Raw genomic sequence first — 21730 nt, forward strand, 5'->3', positions numbered from 1 at the left:
TTGTTGTGTAAACTACTACATAAGTTGGTTACTAGCTATGTGAAAGTCTATATTAGTTATTAATTAGTTAAGTGAGTATTTGTATGGGATAGTGAATGAATGTGTGTGTGGTTGTATGGGAGGTTTGTGACTGTCCAAAGATGTGTAAATAGTTGATTTAGTAGGTATATGAGGTTACGACTTTATGTGGAAACAGTTGTTTGGGTGAGTGAACCTCTTTATGGGTGTGGTGATGAGTAAATATATATCTGAAAGAGACACGTTAGTGATAGATTCCTTACCTTAGAATATCCCCAGGCGTCAGACTGGATCCGGAAACTTTTGCGTAGCAATACCCCTGCGCGCTGGCAGGCGTCGTCTGCGGCTCCGCGTCCGTCGTCGGCGTCGTGAGCGCCGGGATGACGTCGTCGGAGTACTTAGACGGCGCCCATGCGCGCTGACGTCAGTTCTTCTTTTTTCCGCGCCAGCTAGCGCAGATCCGGAAGAAGCTCTACCCCCAGTCACTTTTTGACTGAAAAGTTTTTGATCCTTTTTGATCTCTTTTAGTCGACTGTCTCGACTATCGGTGCCAGGGATGCCCGGGTTCAAGCCTTGTACGAAGTGCGGCCGACTCATGTCGGTCACGGACCCCCATCGCCGGTGCCTGAAGTGCTTAGGCCTCGACCACGACGATCGAACCTGCGTCGACTGCCGGGCCCTGACGTCGAAGGCTAGGCGGGAGAGGTCCCGCAAGCGTCTCGAGCTGAGGCACTCGGCCCCGCGCCGCTCCAGGTCCCGGTCCCGGTCCCACGGGAGGTCGAGGGACAGGTCGCGAGGTCGGAGTCATCGACGTTCCGGAAGTGGACACCGATCGTCTGGTTCCAAGTCCTCAGGTAAGAGGCATGAGAGGTCGGAGCGACACCATCGGTCCTCCGACCCGCCCCGACGCTCGCTCGATGCGGCCGGGGACTCGGGCGACACCGCCCACGCGGCTCCGTGGGAGTCGCAAGCGTCGCCGCCTGCCCCACACCTTAGGGTCCCTGGGCACGGCGCGTCGCAGGAGGAGGTCGAGAGGTACCTCATGGCCATGAGGGCCCTCCCTCCTCAGTCGGTTCCCGTGGCGCCTTCGGGCCGATCGGCTCCGTCTGGAGGTCCTTCCGGGTCGGGCGCTTCGGCCCCGACGACGTCGGGTGCTTCGGGCCCGGCGCCGCTGGCGACTTCGGTCCCGGCGCCGCGCGACCTCGCTGGATCCGGCTCTGGATCCGGGACCCCGCCGGTCGACCTTACGACCTCGCCGGCGCCGTCCCTTCAGGTGTCGTCCCCGGCAGCCGATGTGGTTGCCGACCCCAATGTTTCCTACGGTCCTACTCAGGAGTCGGAGGGGCGCCGCTGGGCGCCGATTCCGTCGGCCTTTGGAGACTTCTATCTCCACGAGGAGGCCCTGGCTGTTAATCCTGGTCTCCAGGAGCCAGGTGACGAGGAGCAATGGGAGGGGTCCGAGGACCCTCTGGCACGTGATTGCCAGTCACATCAGGACTGGACATATGAGCTTGGGGAGGCCAGTGGTATTGACACCTCGCCAGACACTGGATTTACGTCGCCCCCGACTGTGGCTTCGGAGGCGGGTTCTGCTTACAGCGTAGTGTTGACGAAGGCAGCTAAGGCCTTAAACCTTCAGCTCCCCGTCGCGGCCGTGAGGACTAATCTCCTCACTGAGGTCCTCAAACAGCAGTCCGGCTCCGCGGAGCCCCTCCTGCCGTTCAATGAGGCCTTGTGTGACGTTCTGCTGGGCACTTGGTCCAAGCCCGCCACAGGCCCCCCTGTGGACAGGAACGTGGCCAGACGCTACCGCCCGGCACCGGGCGACCCTTGCTTTTTGTCCACCCATCCCACCCCCGAGAGCCTGGTCATCCAGGCCTCTAACTCCCAAACCGCATTCCCGTCGGCCCCGCCCGACAGGGAATCCAAGAGATATGAGCAGTTCGGGAAGAAGGTCTTCTCGTCTGTGAGCCTAGGGCTACGGTCTGTGAACACCAACTGTCTCTTGGGCCGCTACACCCACACTCTGTGGGACACGGTTGCGGAGGTGCTGCCACAATGCCCTGAGGAGGTCAGGGCTAAACTCAGCCAAACCCTTGCGGACGGCCGAGATGCGGCACGCTTCTCTATCCGGTGTGGGCTGGATACCACGGACTCACTGGGCAGGGCGATGGCAACGACGGTGGCGGTTCGACGCCACGCCTGGTTGAGGTCCGCCAACTTCTCGGCCGATGTCCAGGCCACCCTTCTGGACATGCCGTTTGATGGCCGTCGCCTCTTCGGCGACAAGGCAGACCATGCGCTGGAACGTTTCAAGGACTCCAGGGCCACGGCCAAGTCCTTGGGCCTTACGGCCCCACGCCAGCAATCGGGTGCCTTTCGCTCCTTTCGTGGCCACGGAAGGGGCGCCCCACCACGGACCGTCAGCCACGCGCCGCAGAATGTTCAGCAACGCGGTGGCGGCCGTGGGAACCGCCGTGGCGGTGGTCGGGGCCAGCGGCGAGGCCAGTCCACACCTCCCTCAGCAGCCCCCGCCTCAAAACCTTCCTAGTCCGAGTTTTCAGGCCCATGTGACGCCTGTGGGAGGCAGGGTTCGCCATCACCTCTCCCACTGGCATTCAGTCACTTCGGACAGGTGGGTGCTGCAAATTGTCCGAAGGGGTTTCTCCCTCCCCTTCGAGTCTTCCCCTCCATCCATGCCACCTCAATACCACCGTGTGTCGGGGGATCACTTGCAACTTCTGCAAGAGGAGGTTTCGGCCCTCTTGGCCAAGAGGGCCATCGAGCGCGTTCCTGGGCCAGAAGTAGGACGTGGTTGTTACTCCCACTACTTTCTGGTACCCAAGAAGGGCAAAGGGGGCCTACGCCCTATCTTGGATCTGCGGAACGTCAACGGCTTCCTCCGGACGGAGAAGTTCAAGATGCTCACTTTGGCTCAGGTCCTGGCTGCCCTGGACCCGGGAGACTGGATGGTAGCGTTGGACTTGCAGGACGCCTATTTCCACATCCCCGTCCTGCCGGCCCACCGGCGTTACCTACGGTTCATGGTAGGCCAAGAGCACTTTCAGTTTACCGTGCTCCCCTTCGGCCTTGCCAGCGCCCCACGGGTGTTCACGAAGGTGATGGCGGTGGTCGCAGCCCATCTGCGCAGGCAGGGGATATCAGTCTTCCCCTACCTCGACGACTGGTTGTTGAAGGCGGGCTCGCCCCAGTCAGTCGTCAGCCACCTCCAGACTACGGCCGACCTCCTGCACTTGCTGGGGTTCTCCATCAATGTGCCGAAGTCACACCTGTGTCCCTCTCAAAAGCTCCTCTTCATCGGAGCGGTTCTCGACTCGGCGCAGTTTCGGGTTTACCCACCCGAACAGCGGGTTCGGGATATTCAGGCTCTGATTCCTGTCTTCAGGCCGTTATCCCGGGTCTCGGTCAGGTTGACGCTGCGGCTTCTGGGGCTGATGGCCTCCTGCATCCTTCTGGTGCGTCACGCCAGGTGGCGGATGCGGGCTCTGCAGTGGGACCTGAAGTTTCAGTGGGCCCAGCATCAGGGCAACCTGTCCGATCATGTCCTGATCTCAGAGGGCACTGCGGAGCAACTGCAGTGGTGGCTCACGGACCGCGACTGGGTCAGTGGCAGACCCCTCTCCCTACCCCAGCCGGAGCACTGTAGTTGTGACGGACGCGTCCCTCCAGGGCTGGGGAGGCCACATGGGAGAGGCGGAGATCAGAGGCCTCTGGTCTCCGGCGGAGTCCCGGCTCCACATCAACCTTCTGGAGCTGCGGGCGATTCGTCTTGCACTGAAGGCATTCCTCCCCTCTGTCAAGGGGAGCGTAGTGCAAGTGTTCACCGACAACACCACCGCCATGTGGTACTGCAACAAACAGGGCGGTGTGGGGTCGTGGACCCTCTGCCAGGAGGCTCTGCGTCTCTGGCAGTGGCTGGAACATCAGGGCGTGACCCTGGTGGTTCAACACCTGGCAGGCTCTCTGAATGCCAGGGCGGACGAACTCAGCCGCCGGTGCATGATGGATCACGAATGGCGTCTGAACTCGGACGTGGCGCAAGGTCTCTTTCGACAGTGGGGAGAGCCTTGGTTAGATCTATTCGCCACAGAAGAGAACGCGCAATGTCAGCAGTTCTGCGCATTGGAGTTTCCAAGGCGGCACTCGCTCGGAGACGCTTTTCGTCGCGAGTGGAGCTGCGGTCTGTTGTACGCCTTTCCGCCTATACCACTTCTGCCCAGAGTGCTGAAGAAGATCAGGCGCGACCGGGCCCAGGTCGTCCTTGTGGCTCCGGACTGGGCACGAAGATACTGGTATCCCGAGCTACTCAGCATGTCAGTCGATCCCCCGATTCGTCTGCCTCTTCGGGAGGACCTTCTGTCGCAGCAGCAGGGGACGGTCCTGCACCCGAACCTGTCCAGTCTCCACCTACAAGCTTGGAGATTGAGCGGCGGCAGTTGAGGCCATTTGACTTGCCTCCCGAAGTCTGTGATATCATTCTGGCAGCCAGGCGTCCCTCCACAAAGTCGGTATACGCCTGCCGGTGGAACAGATTTGTGGCATGGTGCACAGCAAAGGCTGTGGATCCTCTCTCTGCACCCCTTTCGGAAGTGCTGCTCTTTCTTCTTTCCCTTGCCCAGCAGGGCTCTGCTCTGGGCACTCTTAAAGGGTACCTTTCTGCTCTATCAGCCTTCTTGAGGCTACCAGATCAGCCTTCTTTATTCAAGTCCCCTATTGTGAGTAGATTTCTGAAGGGCATCACGCACATGTTCCCTCCCGTTCCCTTCGTGATGCCCCAGTGGGACTTGAATCTGGTTCTCACCTATCTGATGTGTGCTCCCTTTGAGCCGCTTCATAACTGCCCTCTTCGTCTCCTTACTCTAAAGACGGCCTTCCTGGTTGCCATCACCTCTGCCAGGAGGGTGAGTGAGCTCCAGGCTCTTTCTTCTTCTCCGCCTTTCCTGTCTGTTCATCCTGACAAGGTGGTGTTACGTACACGACCTTCTTTTCTGCCCAAGGTTGTCACGGCCTTCCACATCGGGCAGTCCATCACTTTGCCCACCTTCTTTCCGCCTCCGCACCCCTCGAAAGAGGAGGAGAGGCTCCACCGTCTGGATCCAAAACGTGCGCTCTCCTACTACCTAGATCGCACACGCCAATTCCGGGTGGATGACCAACTCTTCGTTGGTTACGTGGGCGCGAAGAAGGGAAAGGCTGTGCACAAGAGGACCATCTCTAGGTGGATCATCTTGTGTATTCAAGCATGTTACTCCATGGCGAGGAAGGAGCCCCCGGCTGGATTGCGGGCTCACTCCACTCGGGCCACGGCAACGACAACTGCCCTGGGCCGCGGTGTCCCCCTGCAGGACATCTGTCAGGCAGCCACGTGGGCCTCGCTGCACACGTTCGCGAGACACTACTGCCTGGACAGTCAAGTCCGGAGGGATGGCTTCTTTGGCCGTTCCGTCCTCCAGGACTTTCTGGTGTGATATTGGTTCGCAGACCCACCACCGGGGTTGGTATTGCTGGGGTATCTATTCTAAGGTAAGGAATCTATCACTAACGTGTCTCTTTCAGATGCACAAGTTACTACTTGTGTAACGATATATCTGTAAGAGACATTAGTTAGTGATAGATTCCTTACCGACCCACCCATCCTCCCCGTTCTGCGAACCGATATCTAGGGTTAAGGTCATCCCCTTTCAGGGCCCTAGTTTCATGGCACCAGTGTTAGTTCTATCATGGCTCTGCGTATCTGGCGCGGAAAAGCTGTGTTATCAGAACTGACGTCAGCGCGCATGGGCGCCGTCTAAGTACTCCGACGACGTCATCCCGGCGCTCACGACGCCGACGACGGACGCGGAGCCGCAGACGACGCCTGCCAGCGCGCAGGGGTATTGCTACGCAAAAGTTTCCGGATCCAGTCTGACGCCTGGGGATATTCTAAGGTAAGGAATCTATCACTAACTAATGTCTCTTACAGATATATCGTTACACAAGTAGTAACTTGTGCTTCTCAATGATACATGTCCATCAAACTAGAAATACAAAAGGCAGTGTATGTGACAGTTATTGTATGTAAATAAGTATACATAAGACTCAGTGATTGTATGAGTGCCGTATGGATAACTGTATACTTGTAATAGTGATTTTATAACACACTAAGTATGCGTTACTATCTACATGAATAAATAAAGTGGTGTTTGCATAAGTGAATAGGATGACGGCAGAAGTGAATAGGATGTGTGCTGGTCTGTAATGTTGATGTAGGTGTATAAGTATATTTAATACTGTTTTATTGATCTTTGTTAGCATGTATGAGTGAATCTATAGGTAAGTGTTTAGATTTGTGTGTAGATGTAGGAATCACTGAATGGGTTTTTAGAAACTTGTATTGGTGTGTCAATGGTTTCTAATATGGTACTTCATATTTTATCATGTGTTGAAAAGTTATACTAGTCTATGATAAGATGTATCAGATTGTCACGTGGATGATGTCATCAGTGATGTCATTTGAGATGTCATCAGTGATGTCACTGAGCAGGTCATTAATGATGTAATATGTGACATCATCAGCAGTGGATTGTGGGCGCGCAAGTTATAGTTAGTACGACTAACTATAACGGGGGGATTTCAATAGTTTTGTATGAGTGAAATGTCCAACTAACTATAAAACCCCTAAAACCTATGTTTTTTTCAGTGAATTTCTACGGTTTTTTAAATGCTAATTCAGAACTATAACATGTCGGAAACCTATGTTTTTTTTCAGTGAATTTCAAAGGTTTTGTAAATGACCATTTTAAAGATATTAATTCTTATTTTTTTGTTAATACTGATTTACAAAAATTGTTTAAACTATTTATTTTTAGATATTTTATTTTTTAAATTATATTATACATTACATTCCAAAATATACTTTCTCAAAATGAATTACTTTAGTTTAAATACTTTGCAAATAGGCAATAGACTTTTAATTACAGTAGTTGCAGTTGCTGCAATGGGCAAGACAATTTCAAACCAAATGCAACATTGAGCTGAATGGAAATTTTTAGTTAAATGCAATTAGTTACTTTATGGATTACTTTTCTAACCACAGGACTGGATCCTAGATTCAGTCCTGGGACATCTCATGTAAACAGTTAAGTAAAAGCGTTTTGGTTACAGTAATGATTTTTAAGGAATATTATTGCATTTTAAAAGTTTACACTTTTTCACATAGAATCACCAATGTTATCCTATGGGTGGAAATTCACTTAGCAAGTAAGTAGTGTTATCATTACTTTTTCTTACTCAGTGGTGGATCCTGGATCCAGCACTGGTGCATCCCCTGTAAACAGTTGAAAGAATGCGTTTGTCATACAGGCGATTTTTTAGGAATATTTGTAGTTTGTCAAAATAGACACTTAAAAACATTTCTGGTGAAAACCAGTCAATGTTAGCCTATGGAAGGAAATTTAAGTTACTGGTAAGTATGGTTAGAATTACTTTCTTTTCAGATCAGTACTGGACTCAAAGATGCTGCACTGAGGTCTCTCCTGATAACAGGTAAGTAAATCGGAATTCGTAGTACATCCAGTAAGCGCCACAGACCTGCGTAGCAGAAAGATGTAAAAAGGGGCACTGCCTGCACCACCTCTCTGCAACTCAGCGCAGTGGCGCTTCCTGGAAGCACCTGGTAGGTACTTGGCCCCCATGGTCCCTCAAGATTGAAATGGAATTTTTTCCCCAACTTAAAACGCGCCACAGGGCGTGTTTGCACACATCACGTCAGGCCCCTCCCCTCCCTTCACCACTGTGTAAATGCGCCCTGTCACTGTTCTAAGTTAAGAGATTAAGTCCCCTTCAATCCTATGGGTCCCTAGGGTCAAACTAGCCCACTAGTTACCTCCAGTAAGCACCAGAGAGCTGCGTTGCAATGAGGTGTAAAAAGGGGCGTGGCCTCTGAACACCTGTCTGCAATGCAGCTCCCTGACGCATACTGGACATACCTGTTGGGCTATTTGGCCCTCAGGGGCCCTCAGTATTGAAAGATCATTAATTCCCCAACTTAAAACGCCCAACAGGGTGCATTTGCACAGTGGTGAAGGAAGGAGGCGTGGCCTAAGGTGATATGTCTGCAAGCACACCCTGCGGCACGTTTTAACTTAGATAATTAATTCCACCTCAATCCTGTGGGTCCCTGTGGGCCAACTAGCCCATCAGGTCCCTCCAGTATGTGCTAGGAGGCTGCGTTGCAGAGAGGTTGTCAGAGGCCATGCCCTTTTTACAACACTCTGCAATGCAGCTCTGTGGCGCTTACTAGAGGTACCTGGTGGGCTAGTTGGCTACAAGGGACCCTCTGTATTGATAAGGAATTAATTCCCCAACTTAAACCGCGCCACAGGGCGTGTTTGCACACATGTGAACTCAGACCCTGCCCCCTCCCTTCACCACTGTGCAAACGTGCCCCGTGGCGCGTTTTAAGTTGGGGAATTAAGTCCCTTTGAATCCTGGGGTCCCTGGGGTCCAACTAGCCCACCAACTACCTCCAGTAAGTGGCACAGAGCTGCGTTGCAGAGAGGTGTAAAAAGTGGCGTGGCTTCAGAACACCTCTCAGCAACAGAGCTCACTGGGGCCTACTGAAGGTACCTGGTGGGCTAGTTGGCCCCCAGGCACCCCCAATATTCAAGGTGAATTTGTTCTCCCTCTGCAAACACCGCAGGGGGCGCATTCGCAGAGTCTTGAAATGAGGGGGCGTGGCCTCCGGCCGCGATCCCGTTTTTTAAAATTCATTTATTTTTTAAGTAGCGGGGCTGTGTAGCTCCCCTTCTTTTTCTAACTTTTTCCGACCTGGGGACCCCATCCCCCAGGGCCTGCCCCCAATTTTTAATTTACATTTTAAAAAAATCGGGAAGGGGGCCTCGTGGCCACCTCTCCCAAGGCCATAATTTGCCCCGGGCACCCCCTCCCCCGGGCAGGGCCCGTTTTTTTAAAAATTACTATTTTGGAGGGGGCCTACCTGGCCCCCCTCCTGTGGCAAGTAATCCCTAACCAGTGTTGTCTCTTATTCTCCATATGCCCTTGACCGCTACGAATGTGCCATTAGGATTTACCCAGGTCTTTTCCTCCCTAAATGTTGGGGTTTTCTTAATCAGTATCGCTACACTTCGGGAGCCTGACGTGAAGCCTGCATGTGCCAGTGTCTTGTAGGCTCCTCTGCCAAGGAACCCACAATTTGTGCCCCACAAATGTGTGTACTGCAGAAGGAGTATGTTGGGCTTCAACTGTTTGATATATGTGGCTGCCTCCACCAATACCCTTTTAATCCTATTTCCCTGCACATTAACGCTCCATGACAGTATTAAAGTATTCATCCAATTCCAGTGTGTCAGCTCTGTTCATTTGGATTGTATACAAGTGTTCGCCACCAGTGATCAGACTTCCCCATTACTGTGCTGATGTGCCTTTTTGCATTACTCTCCTTGTGCTATTGGTCTATCCCCTCTACCCAACTATTAAAATCAACCCCACTCTCACTTCTCCCTCACACACTGTTTTCCGTCAACATGACAACTGTGTCGCAGGTAGGTTGGAGAGGCCAGTCGCCTACCCCTTCCCTAGGTCTATAGGAACCCCTCCCTCCTATCTTTAAACTCCAACAATCTCCCACCTCGGTTAACTTGTGGGAAAAGAAAAACAAATAGTGAAGTTAAGGTAACTGTAACATGTCTTCATATCGGGAGAGTGGCATATCAGGGGCTAAAAGAGATGGTGACTTATCTGTCTTCTCTGGATTTCCAGGGACCAGTAATCCTGTTCCTTTTCCAAGTGGAATTCAAAGTATAAGCCTATTACTGACTCTTTTTCATGTGGGGGAGACTAGATTGCATGCCGTAGTTTTACAAACACTGATTGGTGCCTGTTGTCTGTATTTGTTTGGGCCCACAAGTGAGGCCGAAGGAGGAGTTAAACGTGTTTCCTGAAGTAGCAATGGATTCCAATTCTTGCAGAGCTTCTCATGATTAATTTAATTTAATTGCGGGTTTATATAGCGCTAGAATCGACTCCCGGGGGAGTATCTCCGCGCTTCGACCGCTGGGGAACCAGTCCTGGCTCACCCTGAGAGATGGTCCCTAATGGGTATCTCTAAGGTGCGACAAAGCATCCCCGGCAGTCTGGGGGGGCCGTTGTGAAGATGAGGCAAGCTAATGCCCAGAGTTGCAGAGTGTGGTCCCTGACTGGAGTAGGCACCGAGGCGAGAATTATCGAGCCCGCTGACCCTGGTCCACGACCCTGCCGCGTCGGCAATCGAACCCTGGTCCCGGGCCGTCCTCTGCTTACGGGTCTGCCGCCTCTAACCAGTGAGCCACACCACTCCACAGTCTTCAGTCTGAGTCTTCAGTGGTGAGCAATAAGTTGAAAAGATACTCTTTCCGATTGCTGAGCTGTCAGTCGCAGTTGTTCACAGATCCATCTGATTCATTGACCTTCTCATACATAGAATTTGTAGGAGTTTCAAATGGTCAGGCAGCGAATCCTTACTGCATATAAATCCTCTGAAGCTTTTGCCGTTCTGGCATTAGTGCCTGGTGTTGTGAGTTTCAGTAAACTTAACAAAAACTTAACGAAAGTGTGGCTTAATGCAATTGCTCTGGGATTTTTCATGATTTTGAGCCACATGACTTGTTACTCATTTGCGGCTCTAGATTGAGGCAACCTCTGTGCACATCTTCAGTAAGCTAAATGTGCTTGTTGTACAATCAGGGATGGCTTGACTCTTCACTGGGCTATATTCCTCCACCACAGTGGGTTGCTGAGCACTCCTCTACACTGGGTTGTTCAGCTCTCCTCCAATTGGGTTGTTCAGCTCTCCTCCACACTGGGTTAATCTTGACAATGGGTTGTTGAGGTCTCGTGATTATTCAGGACAAGTATTCCCCAGCGACAGTTTTTTTCCAGCCTAAAATGGGACAGCCACGAGCAGAAGTTCAGCATTTTATGAATACTTTGTATATGTTACTGTACAACTTCCTTGTTCTAGATCCCTTCCAGGTATGCCTCTGGTGCTTAAGGTCAGAGTACGACTCCAGGGGTCTGCAGTGACGGCTCCCAGATGAGCCCGAATGTCATATGGTATCATTAAGTTGTGCGCCATGAAACACCACTAAGCTCTGCACCATGACCAATCAATATCGAATGTAAGGTCCCGTTCCTGAAGTCGTTTCTGTAGTGGATTTTAATCCTGGTCAATGCCCTTGGGTAAGTCAAAGAAGAAACGCAAGAAATCCAGATGGCCAGCGGCTCCTCTCTTTCAATCTAAATCTCCAGAGAACGCTCAGGAACATCACTGTGCCACTTGTTCTTGATCCTACACTCCTGAGAAGCCAATTCCAAGTCTGGTGGTCCTGATGCAGCCTGACTCTCTGTTTCTATCTATAATGTTGCAGCAATTCGAGACCTTTAGAGCAGCAATGCTGCTCATTTTCAGCACACTTCTGGCTCCCTTTGGTGTCCCTGTGCGCCCCAAGATTTTGCAGGGGCCTCCAGTTAGACTTCTGTCAGCTGGTTTTCCCTTGGCGTCGCCTGTGGTTCGAGGCATGTGGGCTGCTGAATTCATATCTGTGCATAGATTGCCGCCTAGTGTTGGGTCCGGATGATTGCACATTGTTGTCTTGGAAGAGTCTTCGAAATATCACGAGATAGGTGGCTCCTCCCCTGGACTACAGTGCGCATGGGCATCGACTCCATCCTCAGATTGTTTTTTTCCGCCATTGGGTTTGGATGTCTTTAGTTCCCTCTTGTCGGAATCGATAGAAAAACTTTCTTGAGACCAAAAGGTCTTTAGTCTATACGTCGGTATTGTCTTGCGTTCGGCTTACTTCTTCTAGATCGGCTCCGAGCCGTTTTCTGTACTTCCGCGTGCTCTCGGCGCGGAAGGCCTTGTCAACGCTCCAGACTTATCGACCATCCATCATGGACCGAAGTCCATTCAAGAGATGTCCGGTCTGTAACTCGAAGTACCCACACATCGACGTCCACCCGGTGTGCAACAAGTGTCTGTCGCCGGACCACGATGAGGCCAAGTGTATGGCCTGTTCACGATTCAGGTCCAAGAAGACACTCAAGCTCCGACGAGCTGCGCGCCTGAAGGCCCAGCAATCTGCTCCGGCGCCTACGGACATTTTCGATGCTGGGGATGTCGAGGAATAATATATCCAGGACGTTTCGGAATCCAACACCGCGTCGGACGTCGAAGAAGACTACGACGCTGATGCCGAGGTGTTCGAAAGCGAAGAAGTCGTCGAGGAGGTAGGAGACGACGACGGGGCCCTCTGGGCCATGGAGAATAGCTCGGACGAGGAGCTCCCTCAAACTGACTTTGGGGCCGTGCCTATCTATAAGGCCCAGGTCGAGGGATCGCCTTCGGGCCTTACCTAAGACCTCGATATGGGTTCCACGGCCCCGCCTTCGGGCCCGGCCACGGACATTGCTACCGAGCCACTCCCGGTCAAAACGAAACCGAAAGTGAAACCTACGGTCTCAACTCCAGATACTGCGCAGGTGCGAGTATTGAAACCGAAAGTGCGCATCGCATTAGTCGGATCGAAGACTTCTGAGGCCTCGGCGCCGAAGATGGCTGTCGAGCCGAAAGGCCAAGTCAAGGGCGCCCAGCCAAAGGCTGCCGCGCCGAAGACTAAGGTGAAGGTGTTTGACGTCTGCGCCAAAGGCGGTCGACGCCGGCAAGGGCTCGGTCGACCCGAAGAAGGCTGTCGACGACCCGAAGAAAACTCTCGGCGACCCGAAGAAGTGACCCGATGACCCGAAGGTCCTCTCTGCCCCGCGTCCACACGACAAGGCCAAGGGTGCTGCGCCACGGGAGTCGACTCCGAAGATGGCCTCGAAGGACTCTGCTCCAAAGGTGGCCTCAAAGGACTCCGCTGAACCGGCGGTCCATCCGCGGGATTCACCAAAAAGGCCATGGACTCCCTGCAACGCATCAGGGACGGCACCGCAGCGGTCGAGCCGAAGGACCCTCCGCCTGCCAAGCCTGTGGAGAAACCGGTTAAGGCGTCCACGCCGATCCTCTTTACCTTGCCGCCTAAGACGGCGCCGAAGGCTTTCGCTCCTAGGCCGGGGGCAGGCGTGCCCGAGAAGGTCTCCTCGGCGCCGAAGGCGTCGTTGGTGGTCCACGGCCCGCGACCTTGACAACCTTCGGAGGAGGAGCGTCAAGAACACTTCATCGATGCCGAAACGGGCAGGCTTTCCCTTCTGAAGCGGAAAATCACCCCAGAACCCCAACTGGAGTTTTACAAAATCCCTCTCAAAAAGGACTCTGCTTGCTCTCCTGCCTTGGTGGAACCCCTTTCACCACAAGCTCATGAGGTCTCGCCCACTTACTCCGATGTGGACGCTGGTGAGGGTGATGAGGAGGATGAATACAGTTATCCGGTCTACACAGACCCTGAGGATACAAATGAGCCCTGGGCAGCTGGTGGTGACCCTGGGGATCCTCATTCAGGACAAGACCCTCAACTCTTTTCTGCTAAGACTTCACCTACTGAAGACTCTGCTGCTTTCAATGTCCTCATTGAACGGGCCGCTAACAATCACAATGTCCAGCTGCATGCTGACCCTGTGGATGTGGATTTCTTCTTTGACACTTTTTCTGTATCGGAAAAGACTGTGAAAACTCTGCCTATGCTGAAAGGTGTTTTAAAGCATGCTGCTGAGGTCTTCAAGGAACCTACCAGGGCGAGGGTGATAAACCCTAGGATTGACAAAAAATACAAAGCGGCACCTACTGATCCTACATACATTAAAGGACAGTTGCCTCTGGACTCCCTTGTCTCGAATGCCCGGAAGAGGGCCAATTCTCAGACTACGGGTGATGCTCCTCCCCCAGACAAAGAATCCAAGGTCTTTGAGGCTTCGGGGAAGAGGGTAGCAGCACAGGCAGCCAACATATGGCGCATCTCAAACACACAGGTGCTTTTAGCGCGCTATGACAGGGCGCACTACGATACACTAGAGACCCTTTTGCAACACCTGCCTGATCAATACAAAGAAGGGGCTGAGATGCTAATCCAAGAGGGAAAGCTAATCTCCAACGCTTCCATTAAGTGCGCTCTGGACGCAGCCGATACCGCTGCGTGAGCTATTAACACCAGTGTTATGCTTCGGAGACATGCCTGGCTGAGAATCTCTGGTTTTAAGCCAGACATCCAAACCACCATCCTGAACCAAACGGTAAACCCAGATCACCTGTTTGGCCCAGAGGTTGACACCACCCTAGAAAAGATGAAGAAGGACACTGACACTGCAAATCCATGGGTGCCTTGCAGTCCCAGCAGTTTTGGGGTGGGTCATTTCGTCGCTCCAATGCTAGAGGCTTCTCAAGGGGTCAGCTTTCCCTGTCCACGCAATTCTACAAGGGCAGCACCCAGACTACTTATGCCAACAAGAGTCGAGGTGGATATCGCGGCAACAGCGCCAAAGGCAGAGGACGTGGCAACAACAGCTCCAGGTCCTCTACCGCCAGCAAACAGTGACGCCTTGTCACTGCCCCCCCCGACCACACAACACCGGTCGGGGGGAGAGTCCAGCAGTTCCTGCCCGTCTGGAAGTCCATCACCACGGACAGGTGGGTCAGAAAGCTTATCCAATTCGGTTATTGTCTGGAGTTAACATCCACTCCAACCAACATGCCCCCAAGGCACCGTCCTATGTCGGACGAGCACTTGCACTTATTGCAGCAGGAGGTCACCGTCATGCTGAAAAAAGGGGCAATAGAGCTCGTGCCATGCAGGAAAGAGGCACAGGGGTCTACTCCCTGTACTTCCTGATTCCAAAGAAGGATGGGTCCCTCAGGCCCATCCTAGACCTCAGGCCCCTCAACTACTACATCCTATCGGAACACTTCCATATGCTGACCCAGCAGCAAGTGCTCCCGCTGCTCCGGCAGGGGGACTTTCTCGCAACTTTAGACCTAAAGGATGCGTACTTTCACATTCCACTACACCCTTCACACAGGAAATACCTCAGGTTCACCATCCAAAAACAGCACTACCAATTCAAGGCTTTGCCTTTCGGTGTCACCACGGCACCCAGGGTGTTCACAAAGTGCCTGGCGACGGTGGCGGCACATCTAAGGAGACAAAACATCCACGTCTACCCCTATCTGGACGACTGGCTCATCCAGGCGAAGTCAGCCCAGCAGTGTGCCGCCCACGTGTCCCACACCATTCACCTCCTGCTTGATCTGGGATTCTCACTGAATTACCCAAAATCCCACCTACAGCCCGCCCACATACGGCAGTATCTGGGTGCGACCATAGAAACTCTGGCGGCCACAGCACAGCCGAATTCAGTGAGTGTCGGCAGCATTCAATCGCTGATCCAAAAATTCAGCCCTCAACACTCGCTTCCAGCAAGAGTGTTCATGCAGTTGATAGGCATGATGGCCTCCTGCATCTCCATAGTCCCGCACGCGAGACTACATATGCGTCTGCTTCAGGAATGCTTAGCACGTCAGTGGACTCAGGCTCACGGGCAGTTGAAAGACCTAGTGTTGGTGAGCGGTCGGGCATACAACTCTCTGCATTGGTGGAATCCACGAAACCTTTGCAAGGGCCGACCGTTCCGTGCCACAGATCATCCTGACGACGGACGCTTCTCTCCAGGGATGGGGAGCGCATATACTCCAATACACTGTGCAGGGACTATGGACGCAACAGCAAAGGAAGATGCACATCAATGTTCTGGAACTGATGGCGATCTTCATGGCACTAAAAGCCTTCAAAGTACATCTGTGCAACAAGGTCGTGCTGATCTGGACGGACAACATGACGGCAATGTACTACATTCAAAAGCAGGGAGGAACACACTCTCCGCAGCTGTCTCATCTGGCTCAGAGCATGTGGAAGTGGGCCATTCAGAGGAACATCTTCCTCATAGCAGAGCACCTCCCGGGCAAGGACAATCAGATGGCGGACCTGCTCAGCAGGCACAGCCACCAAATGCACGAGTGGGAGATACATCCATCAGTTCTCCAACCGTACTTCCGAAAGTGAGGTCATCCAGAGATCGACCTCTTCGCCACAAGGGAGAACGCAAAATGCCAAAGCTTTGCCGCCAGGTTCCCACACCCACAGTCGCAGGGCAATGCGATATGGATGAACTGGTCAGGCAGATTTGCGTACGCTTTTCCCCCAGCACCTCTGAAACCGCTGGTGGCACGCAAGCTCAGGCAGCACTCGATGACTCTCATCCTGGTTGCTCCGACGTGGGCTCGCCAATCATGGTACATCACGTTTCTAGAACTGTCCGTGGTACCGCATCAGAGGCTACATCTCACACCCAGGCTTCTGACGCAGAGCCATGGCGACATTCAGCACCCAGATCCGCAACAGCTCAACCTGGCGATCTGGCTCCTGAAGTCCTAGAGTTTGGCTACGTGCACTTACCTGACTGTATGGACATCATTCGGGAGGCAAGGAAGCCCACCACCAGAGCATGCTATGCGGCAAAATGGAAACGGTTTGTCATTTATTGCGCGGACCACAACATTAACCCTCTGGATGCTTCTATTCAGAATATCATCTGTTACCTTTTTCATCTGTACAAATGTAATCTGGCCTATGCTTCCATTCGCATTCATCTGTCTGCAATGGCCGCTTATCTCCAGAATAGGCAGCACCTCTCCCTCTTCAGGGTGCCTGCCATTAAGGCTTTTCTGGAAGGACTCAAACAAGTCATTCCTCCACGGACTCCACCAGCTCCGAGTGGAACCTCAATGTGGCCCTTACCAGGCTGATGGGTCCTCCCTTTGAACCACTGCATTCCTGTGAGATTCAGTTCTTGATGTGGAAAGTGGCTTTCCTCATAGCAATTACATCGCTACGGAGGGTTAGTGAATTACAAGCCCTAACTATTCAAGAGCCATTTATCCAAATTCATTCCAACAGGGTAGTGCTTCGCACTAACCCTAAATTTCTTCCCAAGGTTGTGTCTCACTTCCATATCAACCAAACTATTGAATTACCTGTTTTCTTTCAAAATCCCGAGTCATTGGCGGAGCGGATGCTCCATACCCTTGACGTCAAGAGGGCCCTAATGTATTACATTGATAGGACCAAGGATTTTAGGAAAACTAAGCAACTCTTTGTCGCCTTTGCACCACACCACAAAGGTAACCCTATTTCCAAGGCTGGTATTGCTAGGTGGATCGTTAAATGTATCCAGATCTGCTATCTGAAAGCAAAACGCACTCTTACCATTCCACCAAGAGCCCACTCCACCAGAAAGTTGGGGGCCTCTATGGCATTCCTTGGAAACATTCCTTTGGAAGACATATGTAGAGCAGCCACATGGTCTACCACACACACATTTACTAAGCATTACTTTGTTGATGTGCACTCCAAACAGCAGGCAGCTGTAGGGCAGGCTGTTCTCAAAACACTTTTCCAAACTGCTGCAGCTGGCACGGGCGGCCGCCGATAATGGAGGGACTGCTATGTATTCTATGCACAGATATGAATTCAGCAGCCCACATGCCTCGAACCGAATATGCTACTTACCAGTATGCATCTGTTCTTGGCATGTATGGCTGCTGACATTCATATCGCCCGCCCTCCTCCCCGGCGCCTGTAGCAGCTGCAGTGTTCACATATACTCATAGCATGGTCATCATTCACTGAGTTTCACTCCATCTTGGGCACAATGGCTAAAAACAATCTGAGGATGGAGTCGATGCCCATGCGCACTGTAGTCCAGGGGAGGAGCCACATATCTCGTGATACTTCGAAGACTCTTCCAGGACAACAATGTGCAATCATCCGGACCCAACACTAGGCGGCGATCTATGCACAGATATGAATGTCAGCTTCCCTACATGCCAAGAACAGATGCATACTGGTAAGTAGCATATTCGCTTCTTGACGTATGTTGGGTTCAATACCAGCATCGGTGTGGACTTCGATCTCAGTGATACACTTTGCATTTGTTCCTTCGACATAGACGCTGGAGAAGGATCATCTCACAACAAATCCACATCTACATCCAACCCTAACACGTCTTGGACAGTGCTGCACTTAAAACCTCCCTGAACACATCCTATTAGTAATATAGACAAAGAGAACTGGTTTGCATTGATGGACAGGAAGATGTGGCGCTCATGCGTGTATGATTAGTGAGTAACCTGCAAATTCAATTGTATCACGGTGCAAACAGGTCAGGGGAAAACAAACCCTAAGTTAACAACCCCTGCACTGGTATAGGAGACCTATACCAAAATATGAGAATGGAGTCCCGTGCACACGTTATGTGGAAAATAGGTTCTGGTGTCAGAACCCCACTGTAAGGACAATGTTCATGTAAATGAATGAGGGTCAAACTCCAGGTTTTGCGTGTGATAAAGATTTATCATTCAATCTTGATCAGTACAATTGCAAGTCGCCAGCCGACGCGTGTTTCGTCACACCGTGTACTTGATATGACTCATCAGGGCTGTAAAACTCTTGTAATGGCAGGAAATCGCAACGGCGGAGTGGGGATCCAATGGTGATGGCCGTTCCCTGCTCGTGGTGGAAGGGTAGATCAGGACGGATACGTTCCGGATCAGAGGCAGGGACCTGTAGACACTATCTATTTCCTCAGAAGGCCCTCACTGAAGATGTTTTTCATCACTGGAAACACTTCGACATTTGCAGGCTGTTCCCAATGGTTAAATTCTACCTATTTCTGTTTCTACAGAAATTTTTATTCTCTTATCTACCTTCTTTTAGGAAAGCCACTCTTCCTCCAACTCTACTATAGAATGAGGAAGAGTGTCTGACAACGTAGGCAGCGTGTATAAGGTTAGACTGCGACCTGGAAATTAAGCTGTGTCTGGCTTGAATGGCCTGTGTCTGTTTGCCCACTCTTTTTTGTGTTTTATCTGTAGGAGTTACCGCCTCAAACCACAAATGACCCATTTTATTAAGACTTTTTGCCACATAAACTATACAGATGCTCTCAGAGTGAATATGCCGTCAGTAGTGGTGCTTTCACTTTACAAGAAGTACTCTTTCCCAAACTGAACACTTTGAAGTAATCTCAGCCTCTGGTCGTCAAAGAGGTTATCAAACTAGTGCCTTCCGCAGGAATGCAGCTTGGATTCTACACCATCTATTTTGTGGTCCCAGAAATGAGTTGTGCACTAGCTAGTACTTGAGTATTGTCATATAGTCCCTGAAAAATGTCAGGTTAGCTATGGTGGCCCATGTTTTACAGTTTTATGACTGGCTGGTATGTCTGGGCTTCTAGGTCACTTACTTCCTTGTACACAGACAATTCGATCATTAGTACTTTCTGTGTCTAAAGTTGGCAAGATGCACTATCAGTCTGCCTATCTAACGTTTAACATCTCTGTGCCATGGATCACTTAATAATAGGGCTGTTTCTACAACTGTTTGCTTGCTACATGACTTATCTTCCTTATTTAGATCCAAGTTCAGAAGTGTGATTAATGTGGGACAATGTTTACAAATGTTTCTGAATACAGACAGTCATCTCTTTGGTGGAGCTCACCTTATTTGCTCAGCCCGCTCCTGTGAGTCTCAAGTGATAAAATTCATTTTCCCCACGTCAGACTTGTGTCTGCGGATGTATGCACATATTTTCCTGACTTTCTACAATTGCAAGTGCAATATATTCAGAGATATTCATTTTGTGAATCAGAGTGGGGAATTGTGAGCGGATATTGCACTTTTGCCTAATTTCACGCGCACAAAATGGTACTTAAACGCTTGCCATTGATTCCATATAGCTACACATTTTCAAAGGATTAGTGGGCTGTTTCAGAAACCCTCATATATAGCTAGTCAGAGTAGCATTCTTATTCTGATTTTTTAACCACTTACTTTTATGAATGTTGTTTTAAGACTCCGTGCTATATTTAGCCCACGCTTTCCTTTATAACTTTTTTCTTTATTTGCAGATCCTCTGGATGTAATTGATGTTGACTGGTCTAGTCTCATGCCAAAACAACAAAAAGAACCCAGAGAACCAGGAGCTGCACTCTTAAAATTTACGCCAGGTGCAGTTTTGCTGAGAGTTGGTATTTCAAAACGACTTGCAGGTCCTGATCTTTTCAAAAAAGTTAAAGAAACCTGTCAGAAATCATTGGAAAAGCCTAAAGGTAAACACATTTTATTAAGCTGTCCATCGGGCACTCACTGTGATTTAGTCTAGTGTACTCACAGCTACAAACTGTTAGAGTGAGCAGTTTGTTTTCCAGTATGGGAGATTCTTGTGTCCTCAGTATCTGAGGATTCAGTGTTAGACGCATGCCGGACATGTTTGACGGGTGAGTGGGTATCAAGAGGCTGCAAGTGAGCTGCTTGCAGTCAGAAATTAGAAGAGAAGTGTGCACTTTTTTGCTTGAGTCCAGTTGACCAGACTGACTGCTTTTCTTCCCCAAGGCAAGTATGTTCTAGAGTTTGGCTGACAACACCAGGCTTGTCATTTGGCAAAGAATGTCCAAACAGTTGGTGTAGGCCTTTTCTTTGAGCAGGAAGTGGTGGTAGTTGTAGGGAGCTAGCTCTTTATGTGGTGGATCCAAATGTGGTACTTTATGTAAAGAGTTTAGCCAAACCCCTAGTGATTTACAGAGGCACAAATCGAAACCCAAATGCTTTCTTTTGTGGTAGTGTGGGCGAGCAGTTAGGCTTATGAGAGGGCAGTGCTTAGCATTTATTGTACTCAGAGGCACTAAATGAGTTACATGCTCAGGAATAAATCTGAGACCAATTTAGGAAAATAACTCATATTTTTATGTTAATTGTGATACCAAGAACTTTGTTATCAATGTATGAGTCAACAACGATGAGGGCACTACTTGGTATGCACTGGTAACTGTTGGCGGTAATTCAATAGAACTTTATCTTTAGTTGTGGCGCTCAACTTCTTATGGCCCACGGTTAAGACCAATAATGAAACAACAAGACAAATTGCAAAAGGAGCGTCTAAATTCCGAAATTATTAAGACAAAAGTTGAAGTTCATATAAATTCCTTTTATTCTTCTTATTCTTCTTTCTTTCTCTTCAATCTTTAATAGATCCAACACAAAGGAGTTTCGGGAGTTCCAAATTCAAATTTCAAAAAAGAGTGTTCCAAATCAATGTAGCAAATATTGCAATCAAATCAATAGTCCAAAGAAATGTACAGCTCTGAGTTATGCACATCCTCGCGTTTCGTCCTTCCCGGGACCTCATCAGGGCTGCAAAGTAGAAAAACAATAAGCAAAATCACTATCCATACTTGCATAAGAAATGAATAGTCTTCAGACTGTAAGTAACATTCTAGATTATGTTCAAAACAAGCCCTATTGGTCCTGCCTATTTGACAATCTACGCTTCCACAATTGCCACCCACCGCCAAAAAAACATTTGACATTTTTAGTACAATTTCCTCATTCTGACCTTGAATCAAAGATTGACGTGCCTCAAATAATTGAAATTTCTAAAGTGTTAGTGTTGTCTCCTGTTACGTTAATCCTATGTGTTTAAACGTCACCCTAGGACAATCAGAGCGGAACCAATATTTGAAAAAGGAAAGGATAATCCCTCTTATTAATTCATAAGAACATCAACATGCCCATTTGATTCCTACTACCATATCTATATAAACTAGGTCCATGTACAAACCCTTCAATTGTCCACACTATTCCCACTGAGTAAAGTTAAAATACTACCT

At 50.4% G+C, this 21730-nt stretch overlaps 1 protein-coding gene across 3 annotated transcripts in view; it reads left to right on the forward strand.

The window, feature by feature from the left end:
• Positions 1-21730, forward strand: part of ZC3H13 (zinc finger CCCH-type containing 13) — a 519948-nt gene that overhangs the window by 378600 nt on the left and 119618 nt on the right. For all 3 annotated transcript variants that reach the window (XM_086935008.1, XM_086935009.1, XM_086935010.1), the window contains exon 18: positions 19973-20173. In XM_086935008.1, the coding sequence (XP_086791134.1) occupies positions 19973-20173 (201 nt within the window). The remainder of the gene's footprint in view (positions 1-19972; positions 20174-21730) is intronic.

This window comes from Lissotriton vulgaris, chromosome 8, assembly GCF_964263255.1.
Source record: "Lissotriton vulgaris chromosome 8, aLisVul1.2, whole genome shotgun sequence".
Taxonomy (NCBI): Eukaryota; Metazoa; Chordata; class Amphibia; order Caudata; family Salamandridae; genus Lissotriton; species Lissotriton vulgaris.